Below are 19044 nucleotides of genomic sequence, written 5' to 3'. Positions count from 1 at the left end.
AATATTGGCATTGAAATTTCAATCAGCTATAATGTCGGTTTTCGATTAAAAACCGACATTAAAGATCTTTTATAACACGATCTTTGATGTCGGTTTTTAATCGAAAACCGACATTGTACCCCTATAATGTCAGTTTTAAACCAACATTAAAGCCTCGTTTTATAGCAGTGAGAGCAATCTGGTAGGGAAAAATATTTTGAAAATGAAGAGCTAAAAATGGCTTGTGAATGGTGAAATTTTGTAGAAAAATAACTCGAGGAAATCATAATCATATTAAATAGAAATACAAGCTTTGTAAATTGATTTACAACATGATCGTAAAACATTATTGCAATCATAAGCATAACTATAAATTGATGTAAAACATAAACAATTCAAAACTTGAGAATTATGCATAAACAAAATCATGAGCATTTTCTTGCAAATGTAAACGTGAACTTGTAGAAATCCTTCACCAAACCTGTACCCAAATGTGATCATACTATATACGAAGAAACATAAGTTATATAGCATAGAAAAATGGTCATACGATACACCGAATATACCCAAGATGCATAGCAGAGCAAACATGGTCATACAAACCAAGTAATCTCATGGTAAATAACAGAGAAAACATGGTCATACATATATGCAGAACAGGCCCAAAAAGGCAAACACCCACGACCCAAAGCCTATATGTGTGTCGAATTGGGTCCCAAAGACTTCAAGTAAACCATGGGTACACTACGAAAACACATTCACACTAGGGTAGGGGGAAATCACCATGGGTACGACGATCTAGTGATTTAAAAACCATTTTAATCTTAAACCCATGAATCTGTCCCTTTTGAAAATCTTGCTTTCACATAACTTGAAAATTGTTCTAAAACCCCCTTCTTTCCATGAAACATGTCTCTAAAATACTTTAAAACATAAAATCCTGCTGAAAATATGACTTTACTTGAAAATCTTGATAATCATCTTTAAAAATCACGAGATAAATCTTCTAAATCATTTCTAAACATAAAATAATGGAATTAGTAACATTTTCTTGAAATCACTAATTAATTTTTAAAACAAAACTATACATGATAATAAATTTCATGAAATCTCTTAATATTTAACTAATAATAAAGTATTTCGTAAAATAAACCACTCGCAGAGTTATTATCAGCCATGCTTCGGATCGTTAAGGAACTCCAACTTTGTCCATTCTGATATTCCAATAACCATTTAAATTAGGTTGTAAAAATATTATAAATTCTCCTTTAATAATTAATTCCAAACCCTTTTCCATAAATTTCAATCTCAAATTACATATTTCCCTCTCCACCTGTTATCAAATACATTTTGTCTTTTCCCTTAAAAATATTTTATTACTTTAACTCCTTGCTCTCTCTACTTCATTTTCTTCCTCTTCACACCCACTACTCACTTCCTCCATACTTTCCTTCTTCACACCCAAAACTTTTCCAGTAACTAATTTACAACATAACCAACCTTTCCTTTCGCCCCCTCATCTAATTTTAAAGCATTATCTATAGAATTTATGAAGAAAGAAAAGAGACCCACCAAGTAGATCATCCATTAAACCAATTTTTCTACTCTAATTTCTTCTTTTCCAACGATCTAACATATACTCCATGACAATCCATCTCTCTCTAGAATGTCTTAGGTTGTTGACTACTAAGGATCATCTTATTTATCCAACTAGGGTTCATTCGTACCCATACTAAGCAGGATTAAGAGGAAAGTTTATTCAAGTTTTCCAAACACAGAGAAATTAAATAACTTTTATCACAAAGTAAATCTCGACCTTCAATCTAATTTGTAGAGAGAGAAAAGCTCACTAAATTCAATTAAGTCCATCCTCTTATTCTTCTTCGGAGCTCTATTTTTTATTTTTATTTTTTTTCAAGTTTTTCATTCTCTTTTCACCAAAAATCAATTGTATTTATTTGAACAAACTGTTGGCTTATTCTAGGCTCAATTACTCAAGGTCAACATTGCAATGGTGAAGAAATGGCTGAGAAAGATTCTATCAAATACTTGATGCTAGATACTCGATGCTCGATGCGAATTGCATTCTTTGTCTTATGAGTTTCTGTTCAATCCTTGATGGAACTCGATGACGGCTGATTGATACTCGATTCTACTCGATGAGTCTTGATCTTTACTTGATACGACTTGAAGGTAGAAACGACTGAATTGAAGCTACTCGATAGAAGAAATCGATGCATGATTCAACTCGATACTCTGGATTCGATATGATTTGAAACAAAATTGTATTATGCGCGATTTGGAGAAAAATTACAGTCGAACCAACAAGAAGATAAAGACAAGAAGAAGAAACACAGAGGTTTATGTGGTTTGGCAAGATTGCCTACGTCCACGAGAAGATTCAAGTTCTTTTTCACTTAGAAGATTGCGTAAAAATTTTGTTTGTTTACAGAAAATTAGGAAATGATGAACTTTTTTCTCTCTGTTTTGTTTTATGATTAGAGGTATTTATAACATATACCCACTGACCGTTACAACATGAAGTTAGTTATGAAAAAAAAATAGTTGAGGTATTTGAGTCACGATTTCTTCAAATTCTCCACCTTGACTCTAATGCCTTGCAATCTTCTGATATTCCTGATTCTGATCATTCTGTCTACACTGTGTCTGGAAGTTCAAAACCAACCCGTTCTAGACATTTGACCAATTTAAGCTTTGAAACAGGCTTTGTCAACATGTCAACTGCATTTTCTGATGTGTGGACCTTTAGGATTTTTATTTCCCTTGTTTCTACTTTATCTCTGATGAAATGATAATTAATATCAATGTGTTTAGTTCTAATGTGGTATTGTGAATTTCAAGATAAATGGATAGCACTTTGGTTGTCACAGTGGAGTTTTACCACTGTTTGATCTATTCCAAAATCTTTCAACAATCTCTTAAGCCACAATGCATCTTTGATTGCTTCTGTTAAAGCCATATATATAGTTTCAGTTGTAGATAAGGCTACTATAGGTTGTAGTTTTGCTTTCTAGTTGATTAGATTAGGACCATAAAGGAATAGGTAGCCTGTTGAGAACCTCATTTTGTCCAAATCACCAGCATAATCAACATCCACATATCCATAAAGTTCTAAGTTTGGTTCAGCTGACTTATGGTAGACTAGTCTTAAGTTTTTAGACCAAACTAAGTACCTTAGGATCTATTTAGTAGCCTCCTAGTGTCTCTTACCATGGTTAGACATATATCTACTAACAAGGCTAGCTATATATGAGAGATCAGGTCTGGTAGAAATTATTAAATACATTAGGCTTCCGACTACCTGATTATAGGGTATGACAGACATCTATTTTTTATGTTCTTAGTTAGGATCTTTAGGAAAGTTAGCTGAAGATAGCTTGAAGTGCTGAGCAATATGTAAGCTTACAGGTTTAGCATCACTCATATTGAACCTTTTTAGGATCTTCTCACAATAATTAGACTGATTGATGCTTAGAATAGACTCCTTCTTGTTCTTTTGGATTTCAATTCCTAGGATCTTGCTTGCTTCTCCCAAGTCCTACATATCAGACTCCCTTTTTAAAAGGTTTTTAACACGTGTTAAATCTTCCTTGGAGCTACCTACCAGTAACATATCATCCACATATATGAGTAGATAAACCTTGTCCTTATAGGAACCTGTATTTACATAAACACATATGTCAAATGAACTTCTTTTGAATCCAATGCTAGAAATATAGTCATTAAACTTTCTATACTAGCACCTAGGTGATTGTTTTAACCTATAGATTGACTTGTTGAGTAAGTAATAGAGATTTTCTTTTCCTTTAACTTCAAATCCTTTAGGTTGCATCATATAGATTGTCTCTTCTAGATGTCCATGAAAGAAGACAATTTTCACATCTAGTTGATACAATTCTAAATTATTTTGAGCAACTAAGGATAAAAGAAGTCTTATGGAGGTTTGTTTGACAACTAGAGAGAAAATCTCTAAGTAATCTATTCCTTCCCTTTAAGTAAACCCCTTTGCAACCAACCTTGCTTTATATCTAGGTTTTTTTTTATTACAGGATGGACCTTCCTTAAGTTTGAAAATCCATTTAGAGGCAACTGGTTTGTATCCCTTAGGCAGAGGAACTAAAGACCAAGTGTCATTTATTTTTAGTGAATGCATCTCTTCATTCATAGCTTATATCCAATCCCTTGCTTCAGCACAACTTATTGCTTCCTCAAAGGTTTTTGGTTCTTGGTTAGTAGAAGCTACAACAACATTTAAAACCATATTCATATAGTTCATTTCAGTATATCTAGCTGGAGGGGCAATGGTTCTCATTTTTCTATCCCTAGCTAAGACATAATAACTCAAATCAGGCTGCTCAATTATTGTCTTCTCTTATTCCCCTACATCTTCCTCAACTTCTCTTGTGTCACTAGGTAGGTTAGATTCTATCGGTTGCTCAATAGGTAACTCCACCTCAATTCTTGTGGTGGATGACTCATTTTCATCCTCAAGTCTCTTCTCCTTTTGTATAAACATCTCCTCTTCTCTAAAAGTGATGTCTCTGCTCACTATGAACTTCCTTTCAACTGGATGTCACATTTTATATCCTTTAACACCCTTTGTAAAGCCTACAAATATGCACCTAACTGCTCTGGCTTTCAACTTTCCCTTATTTTGGTGAACAAACCCTACACATCCAAATACCTTGAGATTATCTAGATTAGAAGGATGATTAGTCCACTTCTTCTCAAGGGTAAACAACTCTAAAGATGTATGAGGACACCTATTCAAGGTATACACTATGTAGGTTGCAGCTTCTGCCCAATAATTTTCACTTAGGATAGCATCAGAAAGCAAACACCTAACCCTTTCCATTATGGTTTTATTTAACCTCTCAGCAACTCCATTCTGTTGAGATATATACCTCATAGTTCTATGTCTAGTTATACCATTCTCACTACAATATTTGTCAAAGTATTCATTGCAAAACTCAAGCCCAATTTTTGTTCTAAAATATTTTAACCTTTTAGATATTTGGTTTTCTATCATGGCTTTCCATTCCTTAAACTTCCTAAAAATTTGGTCCTTAGTTTTAAGAAAGTATATCCAGCTCTTCCTAGAAAAGTCATCTATAAAGGTTAGAAAATACCTTGAGCCACTAAGGCTTGGTGTAGAAAATGGTCCCCATAGGTCAAAATGGACATAATCCAATGTTTCTTTGGTGGTATGCTGAGATTTTGTGAAACTTTGTCTGGTTACTTTCCTTAGAAAGCAGTGTTCACAAAGGGAAAGTGCTCACTAATCCCTTTGGCAATATACCTTGTTTGGACAGTGCTTGCATCCCTTTTTTACTAATATTGGATAGTTTTTTGTGCCACAAGTCTGCTTCTGTTAAGTTTTTTGTTGAAACCGTGTAGGCACTAGTCATCATCTATACTTCTCTTATAAAATAAAGGTCATTGACCTTTTCACCAACCAACACTACCTTAGAATCCTTAATCACCTCAAGGACTCCACCTTTTCCTCTGCACTCACACCCAATGGAGTCAAGTATACCCAGAGATATCAAGTTTCTCCTGAGTAAATTTACATGTCTCATATTTCTGAGAAGCTTGATTGATCCATCCTTTAGCTTCAAGGATACTGAACTAACCTCTTTGATTTTGTAGGCTCCATTGTTTCCCATGTACACAGATTCTCCATCCACATCCTTATAAATATTAAACCAAGGTCTGAAGGGTGTCATATGATAGGTACAGCCGGAGTCAAGTATGAAGAAACTCTTATTCAAGAGTACCTACGAGCGGAAGCAAATCTTTCCAATTCATTGTGATGTAATTACTGCATATACATTCAAAATATACTAATATGCATTCATAATGCTAAAGAGATCAAGAGATTATACCAGATGGAGATTTTTTCATGACAACGAGATTAAAACCCAACTGTCTACCTCGAACAATCACCACTCGGACAGAAGGAAACAGAGAAGAAAACACCACTCAGAGCCCTCAGTATTCTTGGAGTGAGAATCCAAAGTGTGGGCTTTGTTCGGATTTAGTAGAGGGAAGGAGGAAGAGAGACCGTACACAACAATCAAGCAAGTAGGAGATGAGGTTGTCTATCGCATAGACAAGATGCTTGATCGTTTAGGTGAAGTATACGATCATGTAGGAAAAAGTAAGCGATCGTCTAAACGATCATGTAGGAAAAGGTAAGCGATCGTATAAACAATCGTGTAGGAAAAGGTTGAGCGATCGTCCAAATGATTGTGTAGGAAAAACTAAGCGATCGCCTATACGATCGTTTAGTAAATATTAGGAGCTAAACGATTGCTTAAGAAAAGGTAAATGATCGTTTAGTTAATAGCGCGCCAAGGTGTAATCAGTAAGTAATCGCTTAGCAATATCGTATATACAAGCGATCGTGCAGTCACTATCGTATAGGCACTAATTTTCTAAACGATGACACTTTCTTTAACACAATGTCCACGCCTTTGTTATCAACACTTCGTCAGCTATTTATAATGCACTCATCCGTTATTTAGAACAAAAGATATGCCATCTCATTTCTTTTATAACCGTCCAAGGAATGTGATCTATTCATAACATATAAATTAATATCATATATTAATTATAATATTTTCCCCTACTAGATATAAATCATATTTATATCCAATTTCCTCCAAATTAATGTATCTCATACATAAAGTTAATTATATCATATTTAATTAAATCATTCAATTATATCATATATAATCAAACTCTCTCTTGTCAATTTGAACATTTCAAACTGACCTAAAAACTGATTCTCAAATTGTATTTAAGCTACCAATGGGACCTTATGGACCTATGGCTCGAAGCTCCAACGGTACGTGAATAGCTGACTAAACTCTTTAGTCACGTTATCCACCATCTGTTAACTGTCAGACATTTCACTAAAGACCGACAGTTGAACTCTTCTTGCCATAGATATTTCTATGTCCATTGGATATAACCAATCATCAGTACAATGACCCTTCACAGATGCTCATAATTACAATAAGCCAATTTACCGTTTTGACCATGTAATTACATCTTCCTCCTTAAGTACCACTGATCTCTCTAATGAACAATACAACATAGTCCTACTATGTGTGAACACCTATAAACCGCTACGTACTCGACATAGACATATCTGGAATAGCTTCCAGCTCTATCAAGAACTTTCTGAGCCAAACGACCTCTTTAGCAACTTCATAAGCTGCTACGTACTTGGCCTCCATCGTGGAGTCGGTGATGCACTCCTGCTTAGTGCTCCACCACACTACAACTCTTCCATTAAGAGTAAATACTGACCCTGAAGTGGACTTTCGAGAGTCCTTATCAGTCTGAAAGTCAAAATTCATGTATCTAGTAAGGATCAAATCACGAGACCCATACACGAGCATGTAGTCCCTCGTTCTCCGAAGATACTTGAGGATGTTCTTAACTGCGGTCCAGTGACCCTGGCCTGGGTTAGACTGATATCTACTGACTATTCCCACAGCATAGTAGATGTCTGGCCTAGTGCAGAGCATCGCATACATTAAACTGCCAACGTCAGATGTATATGGGACCCGTCTCATGTCCTCAACCTCTTGAGGTGTCTTAGGACACATGTCCTTAGACAAAGTGACTCCATGCCTGAATAGTAATAGACCCTTTTTGGAGTTCTGCATCGAGTACTTAAGTAAGATTTTCTCAATATATGATGCTTGAGACAACGCTAGCACTTTGTTCTTATGATCCTGGAAGATCTGTATACCCAAAAAAAATTGAGTCTCTCCCAAATCTTTCATTTGAAATTGGGTCGCCAGCCAGTTCTTAACTGCAGTCAGTAGACCTACATCATTTCCAATGAGTAGTATATCATCTACATACAATACTAAGAAAGCTACTGAACTGTTGATTATTTTCTTGTAAACACAAGGTTCATCAACGTTTTGGTCAAAGTCATACGATTTGATCGTAGCATCAAACCAAATATTCCAAGATTGAGACGCCTGCTTCAGCCCATAAATGGACCGATTCAGTTTACAAACTTTTTGCTATTGATCTTGGGCAATGAATCCTTTGGGTTGCACCATGTAAATGGTCTCTTCAAGATTGTCATCAGAAAAGCCTTCTTGATGTCCATTTGCCAAATCTCATAATTATAATAAGCTGCAATGGACAGAAGGATGCGAAACCTTATAAGAATACTTTTATCCATTTCCATATATTATGACTATGAAATATGGCATGTCAAGACAGCTTTTTTCAATAGCCATCTTGATGAAATTATTTTCATGTCTCAACCAGAAGAGTTCATTGAACAGGGTCAAGAACAAAAAGTTTGTAAGCTTAAAAAGTCCATTTATAGGTTAAAACAAGCATCTAGATCTTGGAATATAAGGTTTGATACTGCAATAAAATCTTATGGCTTTGAACAAAATATTGACGAACCTTGTGTTTACAGAAAATAGTCAACAAAACTGTAGCTTTCTTGGTTCTGTATGTTGATAATATCTTGCTCATTGGGAATGAGACAAGTTTCCTTGCTGACATAAAGAGATGACTAGCATTACAATTCCAAATGAAAGATTTAGGAGATGCTCAGTATGTTCCTGGGATCCAAATTGTTTGGAATCGTAAGAACAGAACCCTAGCACTATCTCAAGCATCTTATATTGACAAGATGTTGTCAAGGTATAATATGAAAAATTCCAAAAAATGTATGTTACCTTTTAGACATAGAATTCATTTATCAAAGGAACAATGTCGTAAGACGCCTCAGAAAGTTGAGGAAATCAAAAGAATACCATATGCATCAGCAGTTGGGAGTCTGATGTATGCTATGTTGTGTACACGTCCTGACATATGCTTCGTAGTTGGAATTGTCAGCAGATTCCAATCTAACCCTGGACATAGTCATTGGACTGTTGTCAAGAACATTCTGTTTTTTAGACTGATGTAGATTCGAGAAAATCTACTTTAGGATCAGTTTTTACTCTTAACGAAGGAGCTAAAGTATGAAGAAGCATCAAACAGAGTTGTATCACTAACTCCACGATGGAAGCTGAATATGTAGTTGCATGTGAAGTAGTTTGGCTACGTAAATTCCTAATGAATTTGGAAATAGTTCCAAATATACATTTGCTCATCACGTTGTATTGCAACAACAGTGAAGCAGTTGCCAATTCAAAGGAACCGAGAAGTCACAAACATGGAAAACACATCGAAAGAAAGTACCATCTCATCAGAGAGATCATACACCGAAGAGACGTGATAATCACAAAGATAGCCTCAGAAGATAACCTTGCTGATCCATTTACGAAGGCCCTCACGACTAAAGTGTTCGAGGGCCACCTGGTCGGACTAGGACTACGAGCTTCATAATCTAGGGCAAGTGGTAGAATGTCAAGTGTATATAGATGCCTTAGTTTATTGTAATTTCTCTTTATTTTTCTTAACATTGTAAACATTATACATTTGTATATATTTGCAACTCACTGGAGTATTAGTCCAAGTGGGTGATTGTTGGGAATGTCCTAAAACTCGCAGTTTGTAAAAGTTAGAAACATATTCTGTTTATCAATAAAAGTTTCATTTGAGTATTTCCTTCAATAAATAGTTATTGATATTGCATTCTGTTATAAAAATCCAATAAACAAATCCATGGCTGTTAATATGAATAATTTAACTTCATGTGGAGACATAAAATTGGATCAAGTTTTAGTATATAGTGAAAATGGTCTATAAGTATATGAATGAGATTGGGTATCTCATCCTGGTAACACTATTGGATGCGGCTCACTTTATATATTGATACAAATGATGTGATTCCAAAATCATTCATGTAGAGACATGCAAGTGGAGGCATCCTATGCAAAGGATGTTTGCATAAGATAGGATCTCAAAATAGTCACTTTTCTTTATAATACCTTTTACTGTTAAAACTGACTATTTCAAATTCGATGACTTAGGGTAACTCGATCTTAATCTTGAGTTAACTATGAACTCATGTTTATTAGGGAATATCCTTTGATCTACATAGGTGAGAGTAGTCCAACGACACTGTTCAATGTCTCCCATTTTGGGAATAAGACCGAATAGATAGCTAGGGACATAGTTCTACAAGATGAAATTCACTCCTACCTGACTTAGGGTTAGCAAATAGGTTGTTCTCTTAAGTGTTGATTCCTGGTCTTGAACAATGGGGCCTCACCCTCTCATGATCGAGAGGGTCATGGTTTATTAGTTGGACTATAAACCAAATTGTTCAATAGAGCATCAACAGGAGCTTAAAGAGTAAGATGTATTTACAGGGGTAAAACGATAACTTTGACCTAGCTGTAAATACGAACAACCTGTGAAGAATTGACTTACTAATTATGATTAAAGTGGACAGAAATATATCTACAGTGAGGAGAGTACAACTATCAAGCTATAGTGGTATGTCTCGGTAGTTAACAAATATTGATTAATTCGATCTAAAAAGTTTAGCTTATTAATCTTAAATTGTTGAAGCTCATGATCTGTAGGTCCATAAGGTCCCTCTACTAGCTCGTAAAATTATTTCTTGGATTAATTAATTGAGCAAATTTGAAATGTTCAAAATCGAAATTAGGGTTTTCTAAATTTGAAATGTTTAAATTCAATTTAGGGTTTGATTAATTATATATGATATAATTAAAACGTTTAAATTTATCGAAATTAAAAGCAATCGAAGAGATTAAAATATTTAAATATTGATTTAAATATTAATTACACATGAATAGAACATGTATAAATCATGTGTTTAATTATTTTAATAACTATTAATTAATTATTTATTTAAATTTAAATCAATTTTACATTAAGGATATTCATTTTCAGAAAATAAATTTTAATATCTTATTTTAATTTAATCAAGTTAAATTAATTAAAGATTAAGTTTTGAAATTATGAGCGAAAAAATCCCAATATTTTAGTTTTGAGTGAATTATTTAATGGTTTAATCAACATTCTCATACCTAGCCCATTCACTTAATGCTAATTCTCAATTAGCTGATTAAGTGAGTGGTTGCATGAATGAGATTCATAAATATTTGAATAATTCAGTTTTCCACTTAATGCAATTGGACTTTTTTCAGAAATTTTGTATTCTCTCAAAAACCCTCTTCCTTTCCTAACTAATTGAGCTCAATCTAAGATTCCACCTCTCAATCCAAGTTGAAGATTAGTGGAGAAGATTATTGTGGTGGTCTACTATCAATTTGGAGGCCCAATTTATGGAAAAAAGCAATTGGAGGCCCAATTTATCAATTTCAAGGTATTGTACTCTTGAAATCCTCTTGTTATAAACTTTGTTTTAAGCATGTTTTTAAACTCAAATTAAGTGTAAGTAGAGTACTTATTGATTCTAATTTCTTCTGATGTATGCTTATTTACTCTATCAGAAATTTCTTACTACCAACATCTTCTAGCTTGTACTTCTTGTCTAATGTCTCCCACAATAGTTTTGATGTACTGTACTCTTGCAATAGACATTATACAATGTATTCTCAAGACCACTAAGTATATAATTACGGCACAGAAAGTCTGAATGTATCCATGCTTGCTTTGCAGCTTCTGTTTCAAGAGTTACAACTTTCGATGAGGTAATTGGGCAATCTTTCTTCAAAATATGAGCAACATTTAGTGTGATGAGATAGAAGATCATCTTTTGTTGCTATCTCTTGAAATTGTCTCCCTTAAACTTCTCTTGTTTTTTAGCATAAGGTTTGACAATGGGTGATCCAATGATGGTAGAATCAGCCATGGAGGAGTTTGCAGCCATCAGTTCAAATATACTAATATTCTTCAAATTGTTAGTGGAAAGAATATATATAGAATTTAATACACTAGCAAACTTTGGAGACTTAAAACGTAGTCTAGACACGCTTCTAGTAAGTACTGTTCTGAAGACAATTATTTGTTTTGTATGGGTTGTAAGCATACTACAACAATCGTCTTAGTTGGATACAATGACTAGCTCTGGTAGAACCGCAACCTCGAACTACTCGGATCTGGCAGAGCTCTCGGATACTTTCTCTCAACTAAAATCAAGAACAAAAGAAAGAAAGAAAGAAGGGAGAGAACTCTTCAATTTGGAATGAGATCCTATAAATGAAAAACCAAGTTGCTATTTATAGGCTAACAACTTTGTAAATCTATAAATTAAAAAGTAAAATCAAACAAATACAAAAATTAAAATATTTATCAAATTTAACTCAATTGAGTTGTTACTTGACAAAAATCAAACATAATTAATTCAAATTGAAAAAACTACAAATTTAACTTTTATACGTATTGAATTTGTACATGAAACATCATTTTAATTTGAAGTTTCAATTCAATTTGAAAGTTTCTAAACAATTAAATTCATTTTATGTTTCAAATCTTCACCAAACTTTCCTTTTCTTTCACTATATATCCAACATAAACTACCCAGGTAAAGTCTAGATCAATGTTTGATCTTTTCAACTAAAATATTAAAATTGCTAAGACATTAGTTTTTGTTTATGTTCCTAGTATAACATATATTAAAATATTAAAATTAGAAATTTTATCTTGGCCGGAGAATTTGAAATTATATATATACTAAAATATTCAAATTAAAATATAATGTAATTTTATCTTGGTTGGAGAATTTGATGCGAGGGGAGGCGACGGAGATAAGGAGAAGCCCACGACCACGTTGTTTAGAAACGATGATTTTATTTTGATATCTTTAGTTAGTACAGTTGCGTTGTCCAACTATTAATGTATTGTCTTTTCGATGTCGGAAAAATTAAGTACTATGTCAAAAAATAAAAAATAAATTAAGTACTATGTTAAATTAGAAATAAAATGCACCGTGATGGGTCCATGTCCATCTCGGTCTTTGCCCCAATTTCATCTCCTCTTCAATAGTTGATTTGGGAAAATTTTTAAATACAAGCGAAACCCCTTCGAAATTTCCTTCTTTGGAATTTTTTTAATGTATTAAAGTTTCAGAATTGACTTAATACTATGCATTCAATTGCATCTCTATCAGCTCTCCCTTGAAAAGTCAAGATTTTGAAATTTTATTGGTCTTTCAAGCTGTTACATCAAAATTAAACTTAAGTCCCAAGATTGTGGATATTATATGAATAATTTCAATACATATCGAATTGTACTGGAAATTGGCTTTTAATAATATAACTAACCCAGCTGACGGGATTAATAATTTTTCTGGCCCAACTTCTGATAATTATTACTATAAAATCAAGTCCATTATCTTTGATCAACTACTATACTTGTATGATTCGACTCAAAAAGGAAAAAAAATGCTTGGTAATGGCTTCTGCTGCTCCTCCTTCTTTCTGGGGTTGGTGTTATTGTTTCTGTTGTTGGGCTCAGAAGCTCATACAAGCAAAAAAGAACTCACTTGTCAAAAAGATAATAGAACTAATCCAAGAGTTGGAGTGATTTTTGATAGTGGGTCTCAAATTGGGAAGCAACAGATGGTGGCAATGAAAATGGGTTTAAGGGATTTTCATTTGGCTTCTTCATGTGTTAAGTATAAGTTGGAGCTTCTCCTCCATGATTATTCTCATCCAAACTTTACTTCCCCACCTTCTTCTGGTAATCTCCTTCAATTTTCTTCAAAATTTACATCTTCATAATATTATATGGTTACATAAATAAATGATAATGATGATTTTATCATTTTAATACATATTTGGATCCACTTTTTAAGTCATTAAAAACATTTTCTTTTTGTATAATCGATCCAAATAGACCTTCATTTTTCATTTTTCTTCAACTCAGTCTCCTCTCCTATAACTCGTGTAAAATTAATCATCCACTAACCTAAAAGCTTAAACTTATAGATTAGGATAAATTTAAACTCTCTACCAGATTTTTCTTAATCTTTATAATCATCGGCCTTTTCAAAAAGTTGCCCAAGTTTCCTCATATTAATTTAAGAACAAAATATTCCCCTCTATAACTTTTTTGGAAAATAAAAAAAAGGTAAGCATAGCTATTTTCCTTCTCTCCCTAATTCATTCATTTCTTTCTCCTATTTATAAAAAGTCGAAAACAATAGTGTTAGAATCTGTTTGGATTGATTAGAGAAAAAAGTTTTTTTTTTTAAAAAAAAATCATTTTTATTTAAACTCTTTTTTATAAGAACTTTTTTAAAATTAAATACTTGAAAAATTATACCAAACAGACCATTATTAATAAAGTTGATGTCAATAAGAAAAATTGAGATATCAATTTTATGAAAATATCGACAAAATATTAATCAATAGATAATTATGAAAAAATCATTAAAAAAAATTGAAGTTAGAATTTAGTAAATAAAAATTTTGCGAGTTAAAATATTTATTATTTATATTACATACATATTAGTTTCATTTTATTGCTTATTTTTATGTTTCATAGCGTTTTTACGATATAATGAAAATGTCAAATTACCTATCTTTATATCGATGTTAAACCTATATGAAAATATGAAATTTTGACATGTGGATGAAAATTGAATAGAGATTTTCAATTTAAGCCACCAATAAAAATATTTTCATGTGCTTTTAGTGAATATAGAATATATTTCTAACTACGAAACTAATGGAGATTCCAAAAGAAAGTATATTATTGGACTAACTTTTTGTTGCAATTTGTTATTTTTATAAAGATTTATAAAATTGTTGATTTTGTGGAGTAGTCGACTTTAATTTCATGCCATGTTTAGATTTGGTTGAAAAAGTAAGCTTGAGAGATTTCTAATTTACTTTTTATTAACAATAATGCTAAAATTTATCAGAAATTGAACATAAGATTAACAACAAAGTTGATGTTTCAATTTGATGGAATAGAATTAACAAAATCTCATTATATAATAGTTGAGATGTATTGAGTAGACCTAAAATCAATTTATAAATTAAAAAATAGAGTTAATTTTTTAACTAAATCTCGATGGTCGACCTGAAATAGATTCGAGAAAAACTATTCTAACGAAGTTTAGAAAAGATGTTGGTTTTGAAAATTGAAAACTTGAACAAACTATTTCTAACCATTTTTCATATGGATTAGAATGGATTTTTTTAATAAAAAATAAAATAATATATTACGTGGACTTATAAAAATTTACTTATAGATAGGAGGAGAAAAAGAAATGATAGGATCATTATCGATTTCTTCACAAATGAATTAATTAATATAATCAACTATTTCAGCCTTCCAAACATATTTTATCAAAGTGCATAACTGATGCACTTTCTAATTTTTGGAGCTCAAATTCAAATTTAATAAAAGAAAAAAGTGTATCAATTTTTATCTTAAATCGATCAAATTAGCTAACATGATGATTGAACATCAATAATAATGAAGCACTTTTCTTTTCAAAAAAAAAAAGAAGGAATTATTTGTTTAAATTTGTGATTTTTTATACATTAATTGAATATTTGAGTGTGTGCATTCGTCTCCTAATCTAATAAGATACTTTGATTTTCGTGAAATTTTGTGAATTTTGAATTTTTAAAAAATATTTTTATTAAAATTAGTGAATAAATTTTAAAAATCTAAATAAATTGTAACGTTAAAAGTACATGTTTTCATTTATTTTTTTAATAACGATTTGAAGTAAAGAGATTTGAATCTCACATTTGTTGATCGAAAATTATATATCTTTTAACTTCTTGCTTAGTTGATTATAAGTCAACTTAGTCCTCCAATGAAAAGAAAAAATAATTATTTTTTCCCGACAGCTTTGGATCTCATTACTAAAGGAGGAGTCAAAGCGGTAATTATTGGATTATCGAGAAAGCAAGATTCGATTGTCATCTTCGACCATAAAATTCTTGTCGGAATTCCTATACTTTCCATTTCAACTACACAATTATTACACCCTCTCAAAATTCCATCTTTGATTCAAATGGCTAACAATAACATCACCCATCACATCATTGCTTCAATTTTGACCCATTTCCAATTGTCACCAAAAGTCACCATCTTTTGTGAAATCACAAATATTCATCATCCCTCTAACATCTCAGTCCATCGCCACTTCGATTCATTTCGACCGGTTAATATAGAGATCAACCGCCTTGTAGCCTTATCTTCCTCCTCCAATATTATTCAAGCCGAAATATTGATTGAAAATGAATTGAAAAAGCTTATGAATAACCAAAGAAATGGGGTTTTTATAGTAACGCAACTTTCTCTAGAATTGGTTGATCTTCTTTTTACAAAAGCAAAGAAAATGAATATGATTGGAAATGGGTATACTTGGATTGTCTCACATGAAGTTTTTGACCTCATTTCCTCTTTAGATTCTTCTTCTTCCCTTTTGAACAAAATGGAAGGGGTTATTGGGTTTCAAACATATTTCAATGACACCAAAATGTCCCTCAAAAGCTTTGAAACCAAGTTTAAGAAGATTTACAAATTAGAATATCCACAAGAAGAAGAGCCAACAAAAGCAAGTATTTTTGCCATTCAAGCTTATGATGCAGCTCATGCCATCACTAGTGCCATGGAAAACATGGGAGTTGAAAATTTAAGCTCATCAAGTGAAGAACTAAAGGAGAAAATTTTAGAGAGCAATTTTGAAGGGGTTAGTGGAATGGTGAGATTCTCCAAGAATAATAATGGGATGTTAATATATGAATCACCAAATTTCAAAATCATTAAAGTGGTGGATCATGCCTACAAAGAAGTGGCGTTTTGGACAGGCAAATTTGGTTTTGTTGAGAAGTCTGTGGAAATTAATAAAAAAGAAGCTTTGAGATCCAACAAAATGGGAAAGATGGGTGTTAGAGAATTGTCGGAAATGAGGGTTTCCAAAGCAAATAGTAATAATGGAGAAAGAAAGCTGAGATTTGCTGTTCCAGGGCAAGGAGCTTGTCAAGAATTTGTAAACGTGAGCTACTATTCCAATGGGACGGCCAAAAATTTCTCTGGATTTTCCATTGATGTGTCTAGGGCAGTTATGAATAATATTAAAAACATATCGGCCTACGATTTGTTTCCTTTTAATCACTCATATGATGACATGATTAAGGCAGTCTACCATAAGGTAACCCAACTTCTCTCACTTCTAGTTACTCTTAGTTTGATATTTTGGACCAGAAATTAAAAGTAGATGATTGATAGAGAAAGTTATGGATGTGTCAATCTAATTAAAATATCTAAAAATGTAGTATTTAATGTGGTGTTAGGAATACGATGGAGCAGTAGGGGACATTACAATATTGGCAAAACGATTTGAACATGTGGATTTCACAGTGGCATATTTGAACACAGACATTGTGATGGTGGTAACAGAGAAGCAAGAGAAGTGGAAAAGGCGGTGGGCTTTCATGGAGGCTTTTGAACTTCCAGTGTGGCTCTTAATACCCACAATGCATATTTTTGTTTCCTTTGTTATTTGGCTAATTGAACATCAAAATAACGACGAGTTGAAGGGTTTCGGAAACATGGTGTGGTTTTCGGTTTCCTTCATCTTTTACATGCACAGTTAAGTTTTACTCATAATTACATTCTCTTTTAAACAATTGTAATGTTTAAACTTTTGGATTGATGGATGATTATTTAACACAAATTGAACGATACGATATGTCTTTGAAACAAATGTTATGAATAAAATGCAGGAGAGCCAGTGAAGAATGGGTTGGCTCGGTTAGTGATGGGGCCATGGTTGTTTGCAATTCTAGTGGTGACAACGAGTTTCTCGGCGAGTTTAACATCGTTGATGACAAACTCTTGGTCTCAACCTTCGGTGCTCGACGTTGAAACGCTGAAGCAGATGCCGGACGCCACCGTTGGCTGCAATTCTGAATCATTCATATACAATTACCTCAACAGTACCCTAGAATTTGAGCCTTCCAAAATTAAGAAGATGAATTCCATAGACGATTATCCAAAAGCATTAAAGAATGGTAGCATTAAAGCTGCTTTCTTCATAAGCCCCCATGCAGATATTTTCCTTGCCAAAAATTGCAAAGGCTACACCAAAGCCGTTTCCTCTTTCAAGCTCGGTGGAATTGGCTTTGCTTTTCGGAAGGGGTCTGAACTTGGTGCGGAGGTTTCTAGATCGATTGCGGAATTAACTCTAGCAAACAATATATCAACGATGGAACACAAATTACTGGAGTCTTTCAAATGCTCTTCAAGTGACAAAGAAAACGGGCTGGGCTTAGGACCTGAGCCTTTCCTGAACTTATTCATAATTTGTGGGTCTATTGCTTTGTTGGTCTTGATGTATATTATGGGCCTACAATTCATGGTTTCATGGAAATCTTAATGCTCTATTTTGCTTTGGTTTTTATTGTCTCTCTTTTAGGCACGCTCTTAGGCAATGCAATCACATTTTCGATGTTCTAGCTACTAGAGGTAGACGAGATTTTGTTGCTTTTATGGCGATTTTCCTATTGCTAGAGAATGGTGATCGAGTTGATGTAGCTCATGAGACCTTTTCTTTTACGAATGTTTAAATGTTCCTACCATTTGAATATTTTGAACTACAATCGTAAATGTTGAGTTCGATTAGTTTTATGTTGTTTTCAGATTGAGCTGTGTTGAATTTTTCCTTTTTTTTTTTTTTTTTTTTTTTTTTTTTTTTTTTTTTTTTTTTAATTGTCAGGTTGGATTAAGTCTCGGATTGAGTATATATAAAATTTCAAGGATATTATTAGGTTATGTTTTTTGGGTTTAGCTTTAGGTTGAATTTTTAAATTTTTTTTAGGATTGTTGTTTTTTTTGTTTGGAATTTATAATATATTTCAAGGATATTTGGTATTTAAATTTTTATGTTTTATGAGATTTTAGTTTTTTTTTTAACAAGATACCAAAGGAGAGAGGGATCAATAAGTGCACTGAACTAGATTGTTACCTCCTTAGCACCTTCATCATACCTCGATGCGACTAGCGATGAATGCATTCACTACAAGAATTCTGGGTTTTATTGTTTGATATACAAATGTTGGTTAGTGTGTTTATTTCATATTTGATGAGTACTTATAGAATGAATTGGAAATATTAATTCTTGTTTGTGGATAAATTGTTATAGAA

At 32.8% G+C, this 19044-nt stretch overlaps 1 protein-coding gene across 1 annotated transcript; it reads left to right on the top strand.

The window, feature by feature from the left end:
* The first annotated feature begins 13271 nt into the window (after positions 1-13271).
* On the top strand, positions 13272-18471 carry LOC120075340 (glutamate receptor 2.5-like). The gene is made up of 4 exons (XM_039028640.1): positions 13272-13611; positions 15741-17050; positions 17193-17490; positions 17625-18471. Exons 1-4 carry the CDS (start codon positions 13314-13316, stop codon positions 18275-18277), a joined length of 2559 nt encoding a protein of 852 aa, XP_038884568.1. The 5' UTR covers positions 13272-13313; the 3' UTR covers positions 18278-18471.
* The last annotated feature ends 573 nt before the right edge of the window (positions 18472-19044 follow it).

This window comes from Benincasa hispida, chromosome 4, assembly GCF_009727055.1.
Source record: "Benincasa hispida cultivar B227 chromosome 4, ASM972705v1, whole genome shotgun sequence".
Classification (NCBI taxonomy): Eukaryota; Viridiplantae; Streptophyta; class Magnoliopsida; order Cucurbitales; family Cucurbitaceae; genus Benincasa; species Benincasa hispida.
Note: the sequence above shows the minus strand (reverse complement) of the source record. Positions and strands in the feature narration are given on the sequence as shown.

Coding starts and splice junctions, on each gene's coding strand:
- LOC120075340 (XM_039028640.1), top strand. CDS start 13,314: ATGCTTGGTAATGGCTTCTGCTGCTCCTCCTTCTTTCTGGGGTTGGTG. Junction 17,051..17,192: donor TTAAGGCAGTCTACCATAAG/GTAACCCAACTT, acceptor ATGTGGTGTTAG/GAATACGATGGAGCAGTAGG. Junction 17,491..17,624: donor CTTCATCTTTTACATGCACA/GTTAAGTTTTAC, acceptor AATAAAATGCAG/GAGAGCCAGTGAAGAATGGG.